Source organism: Neolamprologus brichardi, chromosome 2 (genome assembly GCF_056152115.1).
Source record: "Neolamprologus brichardi isolate AB-2024 chromosome 2, ASM5615211v1, whole genome shotgun sequence".
In the NCBI taxonomy this organism is placed as follows: domain Eukaryota; kingdom Metazoa; phylum Chordata; class Actinopteri; order Cichliformes; family Cichlidae; genus Neolamprologus; species Neolamprologus brichardi.
The window spans coordinates 28,416,192-28,431,083 of record NC_142105.1 but is presented as its reverse complement, the minus strand read 5'-3'; the positions used below and the strand labels follow the sequence as shown (position 1 = coordinate 28,431,083).

General features: G+C 39.7%; 1 protein-coding gene across 1 annotated transcript; it reads right to left on the bottom strand.

Annotated features, from left to right (window-relative positions):
• Positions 1–597: 597 nt before the first annotated feature.
• On the bottom strand, positions 598–6,727 carry LOC102788860 (neuronal acetylcholine receptor subunit non-alpha-2-like). Its single transcript, XM_006781352.3, has 6 exons — positions 6,518–6,727; positions 5,366–5,517; positions 3,074–3,118; positions 2,519–2,628; positions 1,133–2,045; positions 598–1,018 (listed from the first exon to the last, which is right to left on the bottom strand). Exons 1-6 carry the CDS (start codon positions 6,582–6,584, stop codon positions 845–847), a joined length of 1,461 nt encoding a protein of 486 aa, XP_006781415.2. The 5' UTR covers positions 6,585–6,727; the 3' UTR covers positions 598–844.
• Positions 6,728–14,892: the final 8,165 nt, after the last annotated feature.

The window sequence follows — 14,892 nt, the reverse complement described above, 5'->3', positions numbered from 1 at the left end:
GAGGGCCAAATCAGGGCTATCATTAAGTTAATGTTAGCAATAAGTCAGATGAACTGACTTATTGCTAACATTAACTTTTACTGTTTATTACTTTTATTTCAGGTTTATTCATGCCTTGTCACATGAAAAAAAAAACACAGGGAAGAGCAAGTTAAGTATCTTTCCTTTAATACTTTATTTCTCCTAATGTGTGAAATCAAAAGTCAAACGTTTTGCGAGGTGGTGGGATCTCTGTTTAAGGTAGTTTAAAGGCTGTCTGCAGAAATTATTTTTCTTACAGTTTACCACAAAAAAGTAGCCTACTGTTAAATAATAGCTTTGACAACGCCCTCATGGATGTTTTATTTCATTAAAATTCCCAGAGTAGAAATTTGTTTTGAATTTGAAAAAAAAGTATGTCAAGAAAAAAAATATCAAATTAAATATGATGTTGGTTAAAAACATAAAAAATAAGGCAATTATGGGGTTTTACTTTAATCTTGTATATTGATAGCTAAATACCATTTGGTGTAGAGTTTATGAAGCATTTCTTTGTTGTTGTTTTTTATTTTGGCAATTTACGAACTGAAAATGAACACAGGTGAGACTACTGGTTACTGAGGTTGTCATATATATCTTAAACCAGAATAAAATGCCAATATAATCAGATGAAACATTATGATATTGACAAAACAGACATAGTGACTTGATGACTTATTCGCATGTATATTTTACACAGTGGTTTAACAGAAAGAGTCAGATAGTCAACAAAATCCTGTAAAAGGTGCCTGCAGTGGGTTCTTCTTGCTCAGTGGTACCATGTTTAAAAAATGTTTTCTTTGAAGGCAGATGATCAGTTGCCTCGTCAGTGTAACGACTCTGAAGCTTGTTCCTCACTTGGAGTTGGAGGAGGGATTTTCATGAACATCTGCAGAGCTGGAGTGAAGATAAGGATGGTGCCTAATACTGAGACAGTGAGGAAAGCCCAAAGGAAGATTCTGTCTAACACCTGGGCCACAAACTTCCAATCTTGTACCACCTGTGAAAAGGAAAAAATAAGACATGTGATTACAGAAAGAGTATGCGCAATATAAACATCAAGTTCTTAATCTGTCAAAAGAATTTAATGTTTATTGATAAATACTTTACATACCTCACGGATGAAGTGTTCTTTACGGATATGTCTGCTGATGTAGCGCACCGAATAGATGGCTTTCTCCAACATAGTACCCCAGGCTTCTTCGTCCTTCCCATCAGAAGTAGTCGGTCCGAGCGAACCACTGTTTGTCTTCTGGCCTCTTCGACCTCCAGAGCGAGACTTCAGCTCAGGGCTTTCGGGAGCCAGCTCTGGGTAGTGGTAGCGGTCAGTGTGCCCTCGCATGCACAGCAATCTGGGCAGTTTTTGAAGAAAGAGGTTTCGAACCCATGGTGACATTGGGTGGTAAGTAGCTGAGGAGCGGTGGTGGACATTGATGACAAAGACAGTGACGATGATAGAGAGGGTGACAAAAATCATGATGAAGAGGAGGTACTCTCCGATCAGGGGTATGACCTTGGAGGAGGAGGGAATAATCTCTTCAATGACTAGCAGGAACACAGTAAGTGACACTAGGACGGAGGTAGAGAGTGAAAGCTTCTCTCCTTCATCTGAGGGGAGGTAAAAGACCAGGACGGTCAGAAATGACAAACCCAAACAAGGGATGATTAGGAACAGCGTGTAGAACAAAGGCAGCCTCTTCAGGATGAAGGAGTATGTGATGAAGGGGTAGGATAACAAGCCATCTTTTCTGTTTCCTTTGGCACCAGTAGCATTGAGTATCTCCCACTCCCCGTTATCAAAGAAGTCTTTCCGATCAACCTGGTTGTCCATGAGAACCAAGTCCACCATGCTGCCATCATAGGTCCAGGATCCAAACTTCATGGAGCAGTTCTGGCGATCAAAAGGGAAAAAAGTGACATCCATGGTGCAGGCAGATTTGTAACTGGCAGGTGGTGTCCAGGTGATGGCCCCGTTGTACTTCACAATAGCTTTGGTCATCAGGGAACCCTCAAACCGCCCATCAGCACTGAAGAAATATGAAACACAAGTCAATTCTCATCTTAAGTCCATTTACATGAAACTGTTAAATTAATACTACTATATGCAATCGTCCATCTCTTTGATAATGAATTGTTTTTATGCACCTGTTGTAGTTCAACTGATAATCACATGAAAAATGAAAATTTATGGACTCTTTGAGTCCACATCGCTCCCTGCTACTTGACCAATGGCAACTAAGACAGGCTCAAACCTAATAAGTGGTCAAGTAAATGTAGAGTGGCCTTTCTGAGCACAGCTCAGTGTTACTGATTTTTTAGATGAGGTGTAAGATTAAATATTTATAATATTTATATTACAACATGCTGGTTACACTCAAAGAACGTTTTTTTTAAGCAATTAAGATAGATAGCATCACGTTGTGTTAGTGTTTTTCATACAGACAGACTCATGTTTCACATCATCAGTCACTGGATTGCTGAAATTTCAGAGCGGCCTTACTTCTCATACAGGACGATGTCTGGGAGCCAGATATTTTCTGAAGGAACTCTGATGGAGGTGATTCCTCCGTATTTATCTGGATTCCATCGCAGCTTGTAATCAATCCATTCCTGGTCAAGGAAAAATGCAGGAAGCCACATCAGCAGACATATAAACAACACTCAATAATACTGTGATTTGCTTGTATTTGCTGGAATTAAACTTGATGAAACTTATTAAAAAGTCCAATAGCTCTATACCCTCTATAACAGACTCCTTTATGAATTCTGTCGCCCATCATCAGTTATACAAATAACAACTAAATATTAAATTTAAACCAACTGCTCATACATACAGCTTATTTAAGCAAATCAAGGGTCTATATATTAGTTTTAAAATACATTACATTCAAAAAGTCAGTCTTATTTTACCTGCAAACCATGTGTTATTTGTTAATGCATCATGAAAAATAAACTGATTAACATTTATGAGAAAATGTTTATAAATGGTCTCTTGGATGATTCTGTACTATCTTACATGCTCCTGCCCAACAACATTGTGTTCATTTAGTCTTACCTGCCACAGCCAAACATTAGTTGTCATTAGCTGATTTTTCTCATCCTAAAAGACAAAAACATAAAAAATAGAAAAAATATTATTATTTAAAATTGGGAAAATATGTTATGTAAAAATACTTTCCAAAAACGTAAGAAGAAATCATTTTTGCAACCCATTGTTTTATTATTTGTTGGATTTGCACATTAAAATGCAACTATGAAAATGAAATATATTTGCTTGTTTGGCTGGTTTTGGTTGGGTTGTTCAGTTCTGTGCATAAGACTCAAGACACCCCTGATGTCTTTGCATGTTTTCAGGGAAAATGGGAAATAATTGCATACATAGAAATAAAATAAGGCAAAAACAGAGTTTGTAGAAGTCTTAAAAGCTTGAAAGTCAACATTTGGCATGGACACTTTTATTCTTCAGCTGTGTTAGCTGCAAGCTCATTTTCATTGTCATTCAGTATTCTTTAGGAGCAGTTTTCCAGGCTTCTTGAAGGATGTACAAAGCTCTTCTTTGGATACTGGCTGCCCTTTGTTGTGCCCTCTGTCTACATGATCCCACACTGCTTCAGTAATGTTGAGGTTTGAGCTATGGGGAGGCAAATCCATGACTGACGGTGTTCCACTGTGTGTTTTTCTATCCAAGTATGCTTTTCCTGCAGTGGCAATGTGCTTGAGATCATTGTCATATTAAAAGATGAAGGCACTGCCAATCAGAAGCTTCCCAAATGTTAGTGGATCAAAGTCTGATGATACTTTTCTGGGTTCATAGTTCCATCCATTTTGACAAAGTTTCCAAAACCACAGGCTGAAGTTCAACCTTAAACGCTGACAGAGCCTCCATTGTGTTCTACAGATGGCTGTAAAACATGGCACTCATTGTTATACCCCTCTCCTGACTTCCTCTGTACATACTGACAAAAATGTCAACCAGAAATTTCAGATTTGGATTCATCACAACATGAAACCTATCGCCACAGATTTTGAGTCAAATTCTCATGTCATTGGCATACCTCAGCCTTATCTGTCTCATGTCATGATTCTATTAGTCCAAAAACACTATTTTATGCCAATAAACTTTGATATCTTTGGCATTTTTTTAAAGATTTAACTAAAGAAATAAAAACTTGCTTTTGTAACAGAGTTCTAGTAACAAAGTACCTAAAGATACACTTTAAAATTGGTTCTTCGCTAAGGCACCTGTTCAGTGTAGACTCAACACTGGTTCATGCTTAAATGATTCATAAACAAAGTTTACAAAGAAATCCAAGATCACTTATTTCATTCAAATATTTTATTGTCTGCTACTGTTTTAGTAAATATAAAACCCCCAGCTGAGGTGAACCAAATCATCTTTTCGGTTTCCACTGTATCTGACAGAATCTGATTTATCTGCCACTTTCTTAGTAAACACAAAGAAAACATAGTACCAAAAGTGGGTGCAGGAAGCTGTGCTGATAACAAAAACAAGTTCAACAACCTTAGCAGACGTGAGCGAGACATATTCAAAGATGTTCAGCATATCCAGAGCAGGCCTCAGCTGTCAGACTCAGTTGAATGTTTTGGTGATCACATAGACCAGAGGTGAACCATAATCTAATACAGAGCTGAGCAGCAGCCTAGAGAGAGTCAGGGGACATACACAGCATAGGCAGGCTGCTGTTTTTATGTTTAGCTCCGTCGCCCTTTCTCTTTCCCAGGATCCAACAGATCAACCTAAACCTTTCCTATTTGCCACAAACAGCTTTATGTAATTCATTTCTGGCTGCGTTTGTTGGAAGGAAGAGAAGAAAAGTTAAATATGGACTGGCTGAGATGAATATTTCAAGCCAAGAAGCATGGTTCCTCCATTAGCGTGCTCAGTTTTCTCCTCCGGAGCACCTAAACCATCTCAACCTATTGCAACCAGCCTCTGAAATATTAAACAAACACTCCAAAAAGAGACAGTGTAGTCACAAATATGAAGAGATAGCTTGAGCTCTATTTCAGCACCACACATAGTGGGACTGATGAAACCAGAACAACCTCTTTATATTTCTTTTATATGTGTTACACGTGTTTTATCTAACTCAGTGTCTTGATACTTTTTCAATAATTGCATTTTCAAAGCAAGTTCATGCTTGCATATAGTTTTTGCTGTTAAAGGGCAAGGCTTGCAATATTCTTTACTTTGCATGTTGCCAACAAATCTCACAGGAAGACCGAAAGACTAAAACTTGTGTAAAATTCAAACTAAGGAAGCCACTTTTAACAGGAGTTGCAAACTGATGTCAGTCTGTTTGTACGTGTGCGTGTGTCGTCTCACCACATCGACCAGCTGAGAGATCTTGAGTCCAAAGCGTACTTTAATAGTGTCATTGTTACGCTGGATTGGCCTAACCCAGCGCTGATAGCCTTGGAAAAGGTTCTTCAATAAAGCATCCTCCATCTCCGCCAAGGACACAAACTTATTTGGAGCTGGAACAAGAAGAGGGAAGATGGATCAACAATAATAACAACTGTGCTCCTACTGCAGCTGCTTTTCACCATCACCAGCTGGATTTTAAGTGGCAGGGATAGAAAGTAGAGCATTTACTCTTCCTCTAAAAAACACACACACTGCATAACAAGATAACAAGATAGGATAAATGGTTAATATGGCTGTGCACAGAAGCTGGGCAGTCAGCCCATCAGTCAGTCTGCAGTGAAATAAAGCCACCAGAGAAACAGAAACTGCAATGTCGATGGAGAGAGACATCTAAAATATCAGACACAAGGGACATCATGTGCAAGGACTAATGTGTGTGAGCTGAGGGACCGGGAGGAAGAGTGTCCACCTTTAACCTGCAGCGTTTTTGCTTTGTTTTTTTTTTCCACTCTGGCTTCACATCTGTCTGACATCATCTGACAGGGTAAATGCGTATAAAGGATCCACCAAGCAAACATAAAAGCCACATTACAGATGATTGAATCCCACAAGCTCTGGCTGTACTTTCAAGGACAGGTGCAGAGATGCTGATATATGACACCTGTGTTCTTGTTTGCCTGATGACCAGTCAGCTCCAAGAGAAGCAGAGCTAGGGCCATCGCATTACTGCGTTACACTGCTAAAAGGACTATCTTGTTGCACTAAAAAAGCTTAATTCATCCCACAAAAATGGCAGCTTTTGCTGTTTTGTTGTTGTCAGCACAATTAGAAGTCTGCATGCTTTCTCCAAGTTACTGAATCTTTAAATCCGAAAAGAAACGTGGGAATGTAAACATAATCCTTTGCTTTATAAGACCAGTGGTGAGTAGTTGGTAGTAGTTTGCGCTTTCCCGTTTGACAAGGTCATCGGAGTTTATGCAGAGTTTAATCAAAGCTATTAGCGGATGTTGCACAACATGGAACAAATCGGTGGAGGCATTACTGAGCATAGAGTATGTATTCTAAAGAAATATTATATTTATTTAATACATATATCAAGAGTTTTCTCACCGGCAATCTTCGCGGGGGACAGCTTGCAAGAACCCAACAGGAGGAGAAGAAGGACTTCTAACTTCATGGTATTGTCAGCTGGAGAAGAAGGCTATGCACACCGATATGTCTTAGACCCCGAGGTTCCCATCAGTGCTGGAACTAGACGGTATACGGAAAGTAACCCCGTTACTGCTGTCGTGTATCAGGGGGCAGGGACCTGATGTGAGAGCGCATGTGTCCGAATCTGATTCCGTTCGAGGCGTCACGGGAAGCGCCGCTGTTGGTGGACGGGGTGGCTCGCAGGAGGAGGGAGGGAGGGAGCGGAGAGGATGAAGGAGGTGGTGGAGGGATTCCCGGATCGGACAAATAAGTGAAGTTTTAAAGATGCTCTAAATTATTGTGTTTAGCTCACTGCTGCTACTGACCTCCTCAGGATGGAATAGGTTATTACTAGCCGATGTTTAAAAGTCCTGCTCGGAATGTAAGTCTTGAGCTTTCACTTTAAATTGTGTGTAGAGTTTGCACATTTTACAAAAGACTTCGGACAAACAAATACCCGCCTCTAGTGACTTTAGATTTTGTTGCATTATATTTTATTGTCTATAGTTTTCTTTTTAGAAATATAATATAGGGAATATAATGCAGTGAGAATGGTTGCCCCTCCTTCAGCGTCACCTTTTAGTCCATAGCACAAAGCAATTAAGCCCGTCCTTTAATGCAGAAAGCCCCTGTATGTGTGCATGAAAACATCACATGAATGATGCGTCTTCACGAACTTGCTTTGAAAATGCAATCACTGTGTACCTAAGCAGGAGACTAGCCTGCCTTCATCAATAACATCTGTTTTACCTGTTGTTATGTTTTGGAAAAGCTTTATTACACTTTATTGCACCATTCTCCCCAGGATCAAGAATCTGAGTTACAAACACTGTTATATTTAACTTTAAATTACTGAATAAAGTTGTTAAAAAGTGCTTCCGTTAGTGTATGTGAAGGGCACGCTTGTTTGAATTTTTTTTGAAATTTTATTTTGCACAAATAAACTCAAACATACATAGATCATATTAAAGTAAGGCAAAACATCGTTTTATTGACATAAAAAGGAAGCAGAAAGATTCAAATCAGATTTTGAGACATTTATAGGCAAACCTGTAATGCAACTGGAACATTTCTGTCTCAGAGCACCAGGTTTATCATTACATTATCACTGTGCAATCAGTCAAAGCTTACTGAGTATGTCGCAATGTGATTAGTTTGGCTAGTTTCAAGCTTGCTGAGACTCACCCTGGCATGAGTTTGTCTGTTAGTTTCCTCTACCTGATACCAACTATACACGGTCATAAATAGTGTAGTGAAAGTTTATTGTGCTGTGTATTTTTTAGAGGTCAAGTGTGTTTGCAAACATCAGTGTGAATATTTCATCAAGATAAAGTCATCGGCTGCTTAAGTGCCAAAGACAGAATATTTGGGGGTCACAACTACATAATTCAAACACATGATTGCACACATGTAAGACACAGACACAGAAACAATATTTCCATGTTATGAGGCATGCCCTTGCATGCAACTGAACAAAAAGACTGAGGGTTGTCATGAAAAGGAAAGGAAACCCAAACTCATGGCATACAGGACAAAATCAGCTGAACATAAGGCCTAACTCGCACACAAAGAAAGACACTTAGAAGAAGCAAAACCAATAGAATAGGAGTGAGAAAAGGAGAGCCAAGAGAAACATAAACTTATTATTATCCCGCAGTCAAAGACAGGCTGGTGGTGAGATGGCAGACATGCTTTACAACTCATAGCTGAGAACAACAACACTTTGGATGAAAAGAAATGTGTGATGTGAAATCAGTACTGCCCTATACCAGCTGACATCTGGGAGCTTGTAGAAATGCTTAGCTGAGGTGTGAAATCAGCATCTGATACAAACACATTAGTATTGCTTAGTTATGTACAAACACACTTTAAAGTTTAAAGTTCCCTGTTAACACAGGTTGAAACCAGGCATCTTAAAATATCAGCATATATAAAGCTATTATTTGTATGTTAAAGTTCAGGGATTTTTATACCTGCTTTGAATGTTGTTGGGCCATTGAAAGGGTGTTATCAAGCTTATACAAGCGCCATAGATATAAAAAAGTCTCCACAATCTCCTCCAGGTATATTCTAAGCAGACAGGAACTCTCAGTATTTTTATTTTCTCCTCCTTTTCACCTCCCTCCTCTCTTTCTAGTATACATATGCAGTACACACACACACACACACACACACACATACTTATATATATGTTTATCTCACACTCCCCCTCCCTTGTGTTTCCTTTCCTGCTTCTCCTAGGTTGAAGTAGCAGGGATAACAGGAGGCTGATTATCACAATGAAATTATCCTGATTTTCTGCTCCACTTGGAGCCATGGGGCGGGCAGCTGCTGCCTCCGAGATCGACCCATCCGCCTCGCCTCTAATCATTCAGAAACATAAATTCTCATGGGCTTGAAACCTGCTGGTATCTTCCCAGATGACTGTGGGCAGCTGTGCAACGTGCTTGCATATGTATGTGTTAGTTGATGTGTGTGAGAGTGAGAAAGTGAGATAGTGAAGACACAAAGTGAGGAGAGAGCACATTGTCAGCATCTGTGTGTTTACAAAAACGTTGGCGCTTGCTTGTCTCGGCTCATGTGTGTCTGTGTTCTCTTCTTGACTGTGTTGGTGTTGTTTTTGTTTTCTCAGCCGTTGTTGAGCCCATAATTAAAGTCTGCATAATTTCACTGGGTGCAGAAATATTGAATTAATAAGAGGAAAAAGCCTCGACTACCAAGGCCTGGGGGTTTAATCTTAATGTGTTTGTTGTTTTAAGGGTTTTAAAAAGTGGTCATAAAGGAAGGAGGGGGATACAGCAAAGGAAATCCAATCTCACACAGACTTCAAAGGGAAACACAAAGAGTAGTCTAATAGCATCACCCCACCCCATATGCTATCACCAGCACTTCAAATGAAAAATCCAATAACCTGATGGTCTCATAGCAGCTTTCAGATGATACAAACTTTTTTCCAAGTCACTCCAACTTTAAAATGGTCTGATGAAAAAAAAATCCAAAACCCATCAATAATATAGCGGTTCAGTCATTTGATATTTTAATCTTCCGAAGCACAAAAGAACTGCAGGGGAAACTAGCTGCAAAGATTCTGGCCAGATCTGAGGAGCAAAAATCTTTCAAATTTATCTCAAACTTACAACAGAGGAATAAAAAGGGAAAGGGGAGCATGTGAGAGAGGGAGGGAGTGAGAGATTAAAACAAATTGGCCATAATACCCTTTGGGGCTCAAATATCAGTTCAAGAGCCAGTGCTGGAGTGGAAAAAGTTAGCAGCAGAGTGAGCTTTCTCACTCCACTGACACACAGTCACAACATGACTATTGACCTTGAACATGATACTTCAGTCTAAGAGGCTTACACTGATTTTCCTTTTGTTTTCGTCTGACTGACGTGAGAAAAAGAAAAGACGGAGCAGCGTTTGAAACTCTAGCCGCTCAGACAGGGTTACAATTCTGTCTCCTTCTGATAATGTGTAAAGACGGAGGAGCAAAGATCAAGTGCGGCAGAAATGTTTACATCATCATAGAAATAAACATCTGTGTATGCCTGCCTCGCTTTGTTGGAACATAAAAGCAAGTTCCTACAAATAACTCATTCGTCTATATGTGACTACCACAGTAAGTGCAGTGCTCAGTTTGTGGTCATATTTTTGGGGTCTTCTTCTCATATTTATTCAGTAGATGGAGCCACTCACCTTTGTTGCCAAATATCTTCATTATAGGAAAATTATGACAATGCCACAGTTCAGATATTATTAATCACTGTTATTAGTATCATCTGTGACCACATAATGATCTTGTAACATTGTATGTAAATAAGCCAACACTGACTGTTACAGAACTTACCCAAGCAGCTTCAAGCTCAGCACTACATTTACTGGGCTGCAGATACAGCAAGTTTAAAAATGATCTGATTAAGGGTTGGTGGAAAAAGCGAACAGACTGACAGACACAGATTAAGCACACTATTCCGATTTTCAAATGCTATACAGATGGTCGGAGCTGGGACATGTTTTAAGAAAATCTTCAGATTAAAAAAGAGCTTTTTTTTTTTTTACCTCAACAACTCTCATTATTGATGTATGTAATTTAATTGTGCCCTCTGACAAGTATTATAGCTTAATACAGCTTCACAGTTTGTTTGCACCAGCACTGCGTCAATTAGATGTCCCCACTAAGATATGAAAAAAAACGACTGTGTGTGTGTGTGTGTGTGTGTGTTCCTGTCTAGCTATCTTTGTGAGGACCGAAATCTGCATTCTACTATACTTTTGAGAACCAACAGTCACTTGTGAGGACACACACACACTGGTCCTCACAAGTTTGAAGGCCTTTTTGAGGCTCAAAATGTGGTTTTAGTGTCAGGGTTACAATTAGGTTATGGTTAGGTATAAGAGAAAGTTTGATTTAGATGACTTTCATTAAAGTTTTTATTGCACGGTCCTAGGGGCCGCTGGATCATCCAGATTTCTCCCTTGAGACTCCTGTTCAACTTCTCTGCTCCTCTTCTCCTTTTCCTCGATATACTGTATTCGATCCCTTGTGACTGGGTTAGGGTTAGGCATTCATTTTTAATGGTTAGGGTTAGGGTAAGGGATTAGGGAAACCATTATGTCAATGAAGGTCCTCACTAAGACAGCTGAACGGGCTTGTGTGTGTGTGTGTGTGTGTGTGTGTGTGTGTGTGTGTGTGTGTGTGTGTGTGTGTGTGTGTGTGTGTGTGTAGGAGCATCTCCTCCCAGAGCTAGTAGGCTAAGAGTTAATGACTATGGCTGTAGTCATAAGTTGTGAGTCAGTTGTGCTTTGCATATTTGCACGTGTCTGTAATCTGAATTTTTGCAGATATGGTCGTCTATCTTTATGTGTTTGTGCAAGTTTGTGTGCTTGTATGTACTTAATGTGGGTATGAAACTGTGTCTGTTCACCTGTGCTGCTCCATGTGCCAATATGTATGTATGTAAATCTGTATTTCCCTATTTCTGTCTGTGTTAGCCTAATCTGTCTTCACATGCTGCTGTATTTATGTAGTTATGTACATAATCACTGAGACAAAAACACTCTCTGTTCATCTGGATTCTGTGTGCCCCGCAGTCAAAACGTGACTGAGGGCAGACTTTCAGCTTTAATTTAACGGGTTTCATAAAAATATTGTATTAACTATTTAAGAATTTCAGCTATTTTTCTCCAAATTCAGGGCATCGAAATTAACCAAACAAACTGATATAATTTAAATATAAGAAAAGTTGGTGGGGTTTTTTTTTTGTTTTGGGGGGTTTTCTTCAGAGCAGGTGGTTCAGTTCTGTGTTGCCTCACCAGAAGAAGGTCCTGGGTTCGAATCTACCATCGTTCCATGTGGTGTGAGTCTCTTCTGGTGTGTAACTGGTGATTCTAAATTGCCTGTAAGTGTGAATGTCTGTCTGTGTTAGCCCTGTGACAGTCTGGTAACCTGTCACATGTTTTCTTTATTCTGTTGAGACTCAAATGTAGCTTTATTAGATTTGCAAAGGCTTGGAACGTTTTTAAAATTTACATTTAAATCCCTCAGCACTTAGTGGTGAAGGATTCAGATTGTTTCTTGATTTATCAAAGTATTGTGTGCATTTCTCTGTGATGTTTGCTCACAAGCCATAAACAACCTTGAAGCATTTTTTTGCTGTCGCTGTTCCACCAAAATGTTCTTTCTTTATTCCAAGACAATGTTTCTTCATCCATCTGCAAATATTCATCAAAGAGTAAAATTAGGAGCCTGTGTTTGGTGTAAGGGCGTTGCAGCATTCTACTTCAAGAAGCAGCCATTTGTGTGTGCGAGAGAACCCTGCATGCATGTGTGCGTCTGTGCGTGGGTTCAGAAGGATCCCGTTGGAATGAATTATTTAGCGGAGAGTCTCCTTTACTTATCCATGGTTGACTGGCCACAGGCATGTACCGTTCTGCTCCCAACTACACAAGAGACTACCCTAATTCACCATCCAGCCTTCTGCAGTATGCCCCTGTCTCACCCTACAACCCCGCCCCAGTTCTCCCAAGCATGCTGAAGTGGTCCTCTGCAGATGTCCCTTTTTCGCTCCCTGCAACTCAGTGGGCAGAATCCCTGTAACTAGTGGACAAGCCAAGCATGGAAAGCTAGAGAAAGAGACAGAAGATGAGAAAAGATGAAAAGAAACTCATCTGGGGAAAAAATGTCAAGATCCCTTTTTTATGGAAAACAAATGTGAGCTAAAACTATGATTTTATTTTTATTTTTTTATTACTTTAGTCCTTAAACCTCAAACCTGAAACAAAAACCCCCAAAAGCATTTCATCATCCTGGACTCTATATCCAAGAGCTGGATGCTAACAGTCGCGTCAACGGTGAAGAATCATGTAAAATATTCATCCATGTAGCTGGCTTAATAATGTATTATCCCTGAATTTACCACCCAGGGCTTTGCTGCACTCTGCTTTGGTCTCTGACTGCCACCAAGTCCCTTCTTGAAGTCCAATCATTCAAGAAAGATCCACAGTGCAGCTGCAAAATATCAAACTCACACCATTACAAATTCAGCTTTGAGTGGCTGCAGCTTTAAGAAGCAGCCAATTTGTGAGTCTTTCTCGACATATTCTATAAGTGGCATCCAAATACATCAAAGGGAAACATCTTCGTCTAGTGGATAAAATTATAGATGAAGGTGTTGTGAGGACTCTTTATTCGTTCCCCATTAAATGCTGCAATAAGTTGGGGGAGAGGCTGTTTGGTAAATTGGATGCATACTGTCCAAATATAGCTAGAGTATTTGGTAGTTCTCAGAATGAACTCTTCATTCTGTGGCAACCAGGCACTAAAATGACCTTGTCTGGATGCAGACTGAGACTGATGGGATAGTATGTGTGTCCGCGATACGGCTGCTGCTCATCTTCATATTTATAGCCGGACTCCATGCACGCCATAATCCGTATGTAGGGAGACGCTTGCTACTGAGTGCTCATATGGACTTGCAATAACACTCACTCTGTCACTATCTCCACCCTCTCTGTCTCAGTGTGTGTTTCTCTCACTTCCTCAGGTGACATGTGTAATCTTCCCCGTCTCCTCTTGACACACACTCTTACCCAAACACAAATGTGTACAGGCTCAGTGTGTAGACACAAGTAGGGATTAAGTGTGAGCAGTAGATCGTTGAGAGCTGCAGTGTGGGCCAATTCAAAGCCATAATCACAAATGTGACTTGAGGGGAAAGGGCTGGATGGCGTGAACCTTTGCTGTGTGTGTGTGTGTGTGTGTGTGTGTGTGTGTGTGTGTGTGTGTGTGTGTGTGTGTGTGTGTGTGTGTGTGTGTGTGTGTAGGCTTGTGAGAGCTGACAGGGACATTCAGACTCACTCATGACCTTTGAAAGAGGAAAGAGAAGAGCAGGGAAGTAAGAAAAGGCAAGTTTGTTACTTTTGCTTTAGCGATGCAGCCTTTTTCCTGTCTTCTGCCTATGTGCATCACCGTGTTAGATAACTCAAGACCAGCTGATAACACATTGATTGTACTTCAGGACCTTCCAGTCCTAATTTTGGCTTGAAATTGGTGGCACAATCAGAAAAGGTTAATTTTCTCAATTATCGTCTCCACCTGCCGAGGTGGTTATATTTTTGGTAGTGTTTGCGTGCATGTTGTTCAGTCTGATAAAATGACACCACAAAAAGTTTTGAGTTGTAGAGTGGTTTGTTAACAATCCATTGTCTTCAAAGTCAACTTAATGATGTATTGTCTTGCAAGTGTGGTTTGTATAGTCAGGCTGAAGAAGTCACTTGGATCAGCTTTCTGAGATTTCCTTACCTGGATGATCGAGCATGCATCAAGACATTTTTTGACTCTGTATTTATTTCTAAACATGTAAAAGATTTTGACTAAATGAATGAAATGAATCTTGCACATGTACTATCTCCTCATGAGAATAATTATGCCACTAAATTTATAGAGCTGGTCATGTTTTTGTATAACTTAAATTAAGGTTCATAGTCTTCAGACTTCACTGTAATCTGATATTGCTGAATCTTATTATTGTCTTTTGTGTGACACTTGTATCTATTTATATCTCATATCCACTGTATGTATTACTATTTATTAGTGGCAAGTTCATTTTTAGGATTCACACACAGACATACAAGTCCTATAACACACAAAAAGGCATTAACTTCTCAAGTCGGGTTTCAGCCTCTGGGATCTGTATTTCATTTTGACCGAATGACTCAGCTTACAGATCAAGGACTGAAAGTACAAACTCAGTAAATTTGCATTTATTTGTTAGAAAAGACTAGAGCAATTTTGAAAT

Excerpts from the sequence above, each read along its gene's own strand:
- LOC102788860 (XM_006781352.3), bottom strand. The coding sequence starts at position 6,584 with ATGAAGTTAGAAGTCCTTCTTCTCCTCCTGTTGGGTTCTTGCAAGCTG. Across the intron at positions 5,518-6,517 it reads GTCCCCCGCGAAGATTGCCG|CTCCAAATAAGTTTGTGTCC; the intron begins GTGAGAAAACTC and ends TTCTTGTTCCAG. Across the intron at positions 1,019-1,132 it reads AAGAACACTTCATCCGTGAG|GTGGTACAAGATTGGAAGTT; the intron begins GTATGTAAAGTA and ends TCCTTTTCACAG.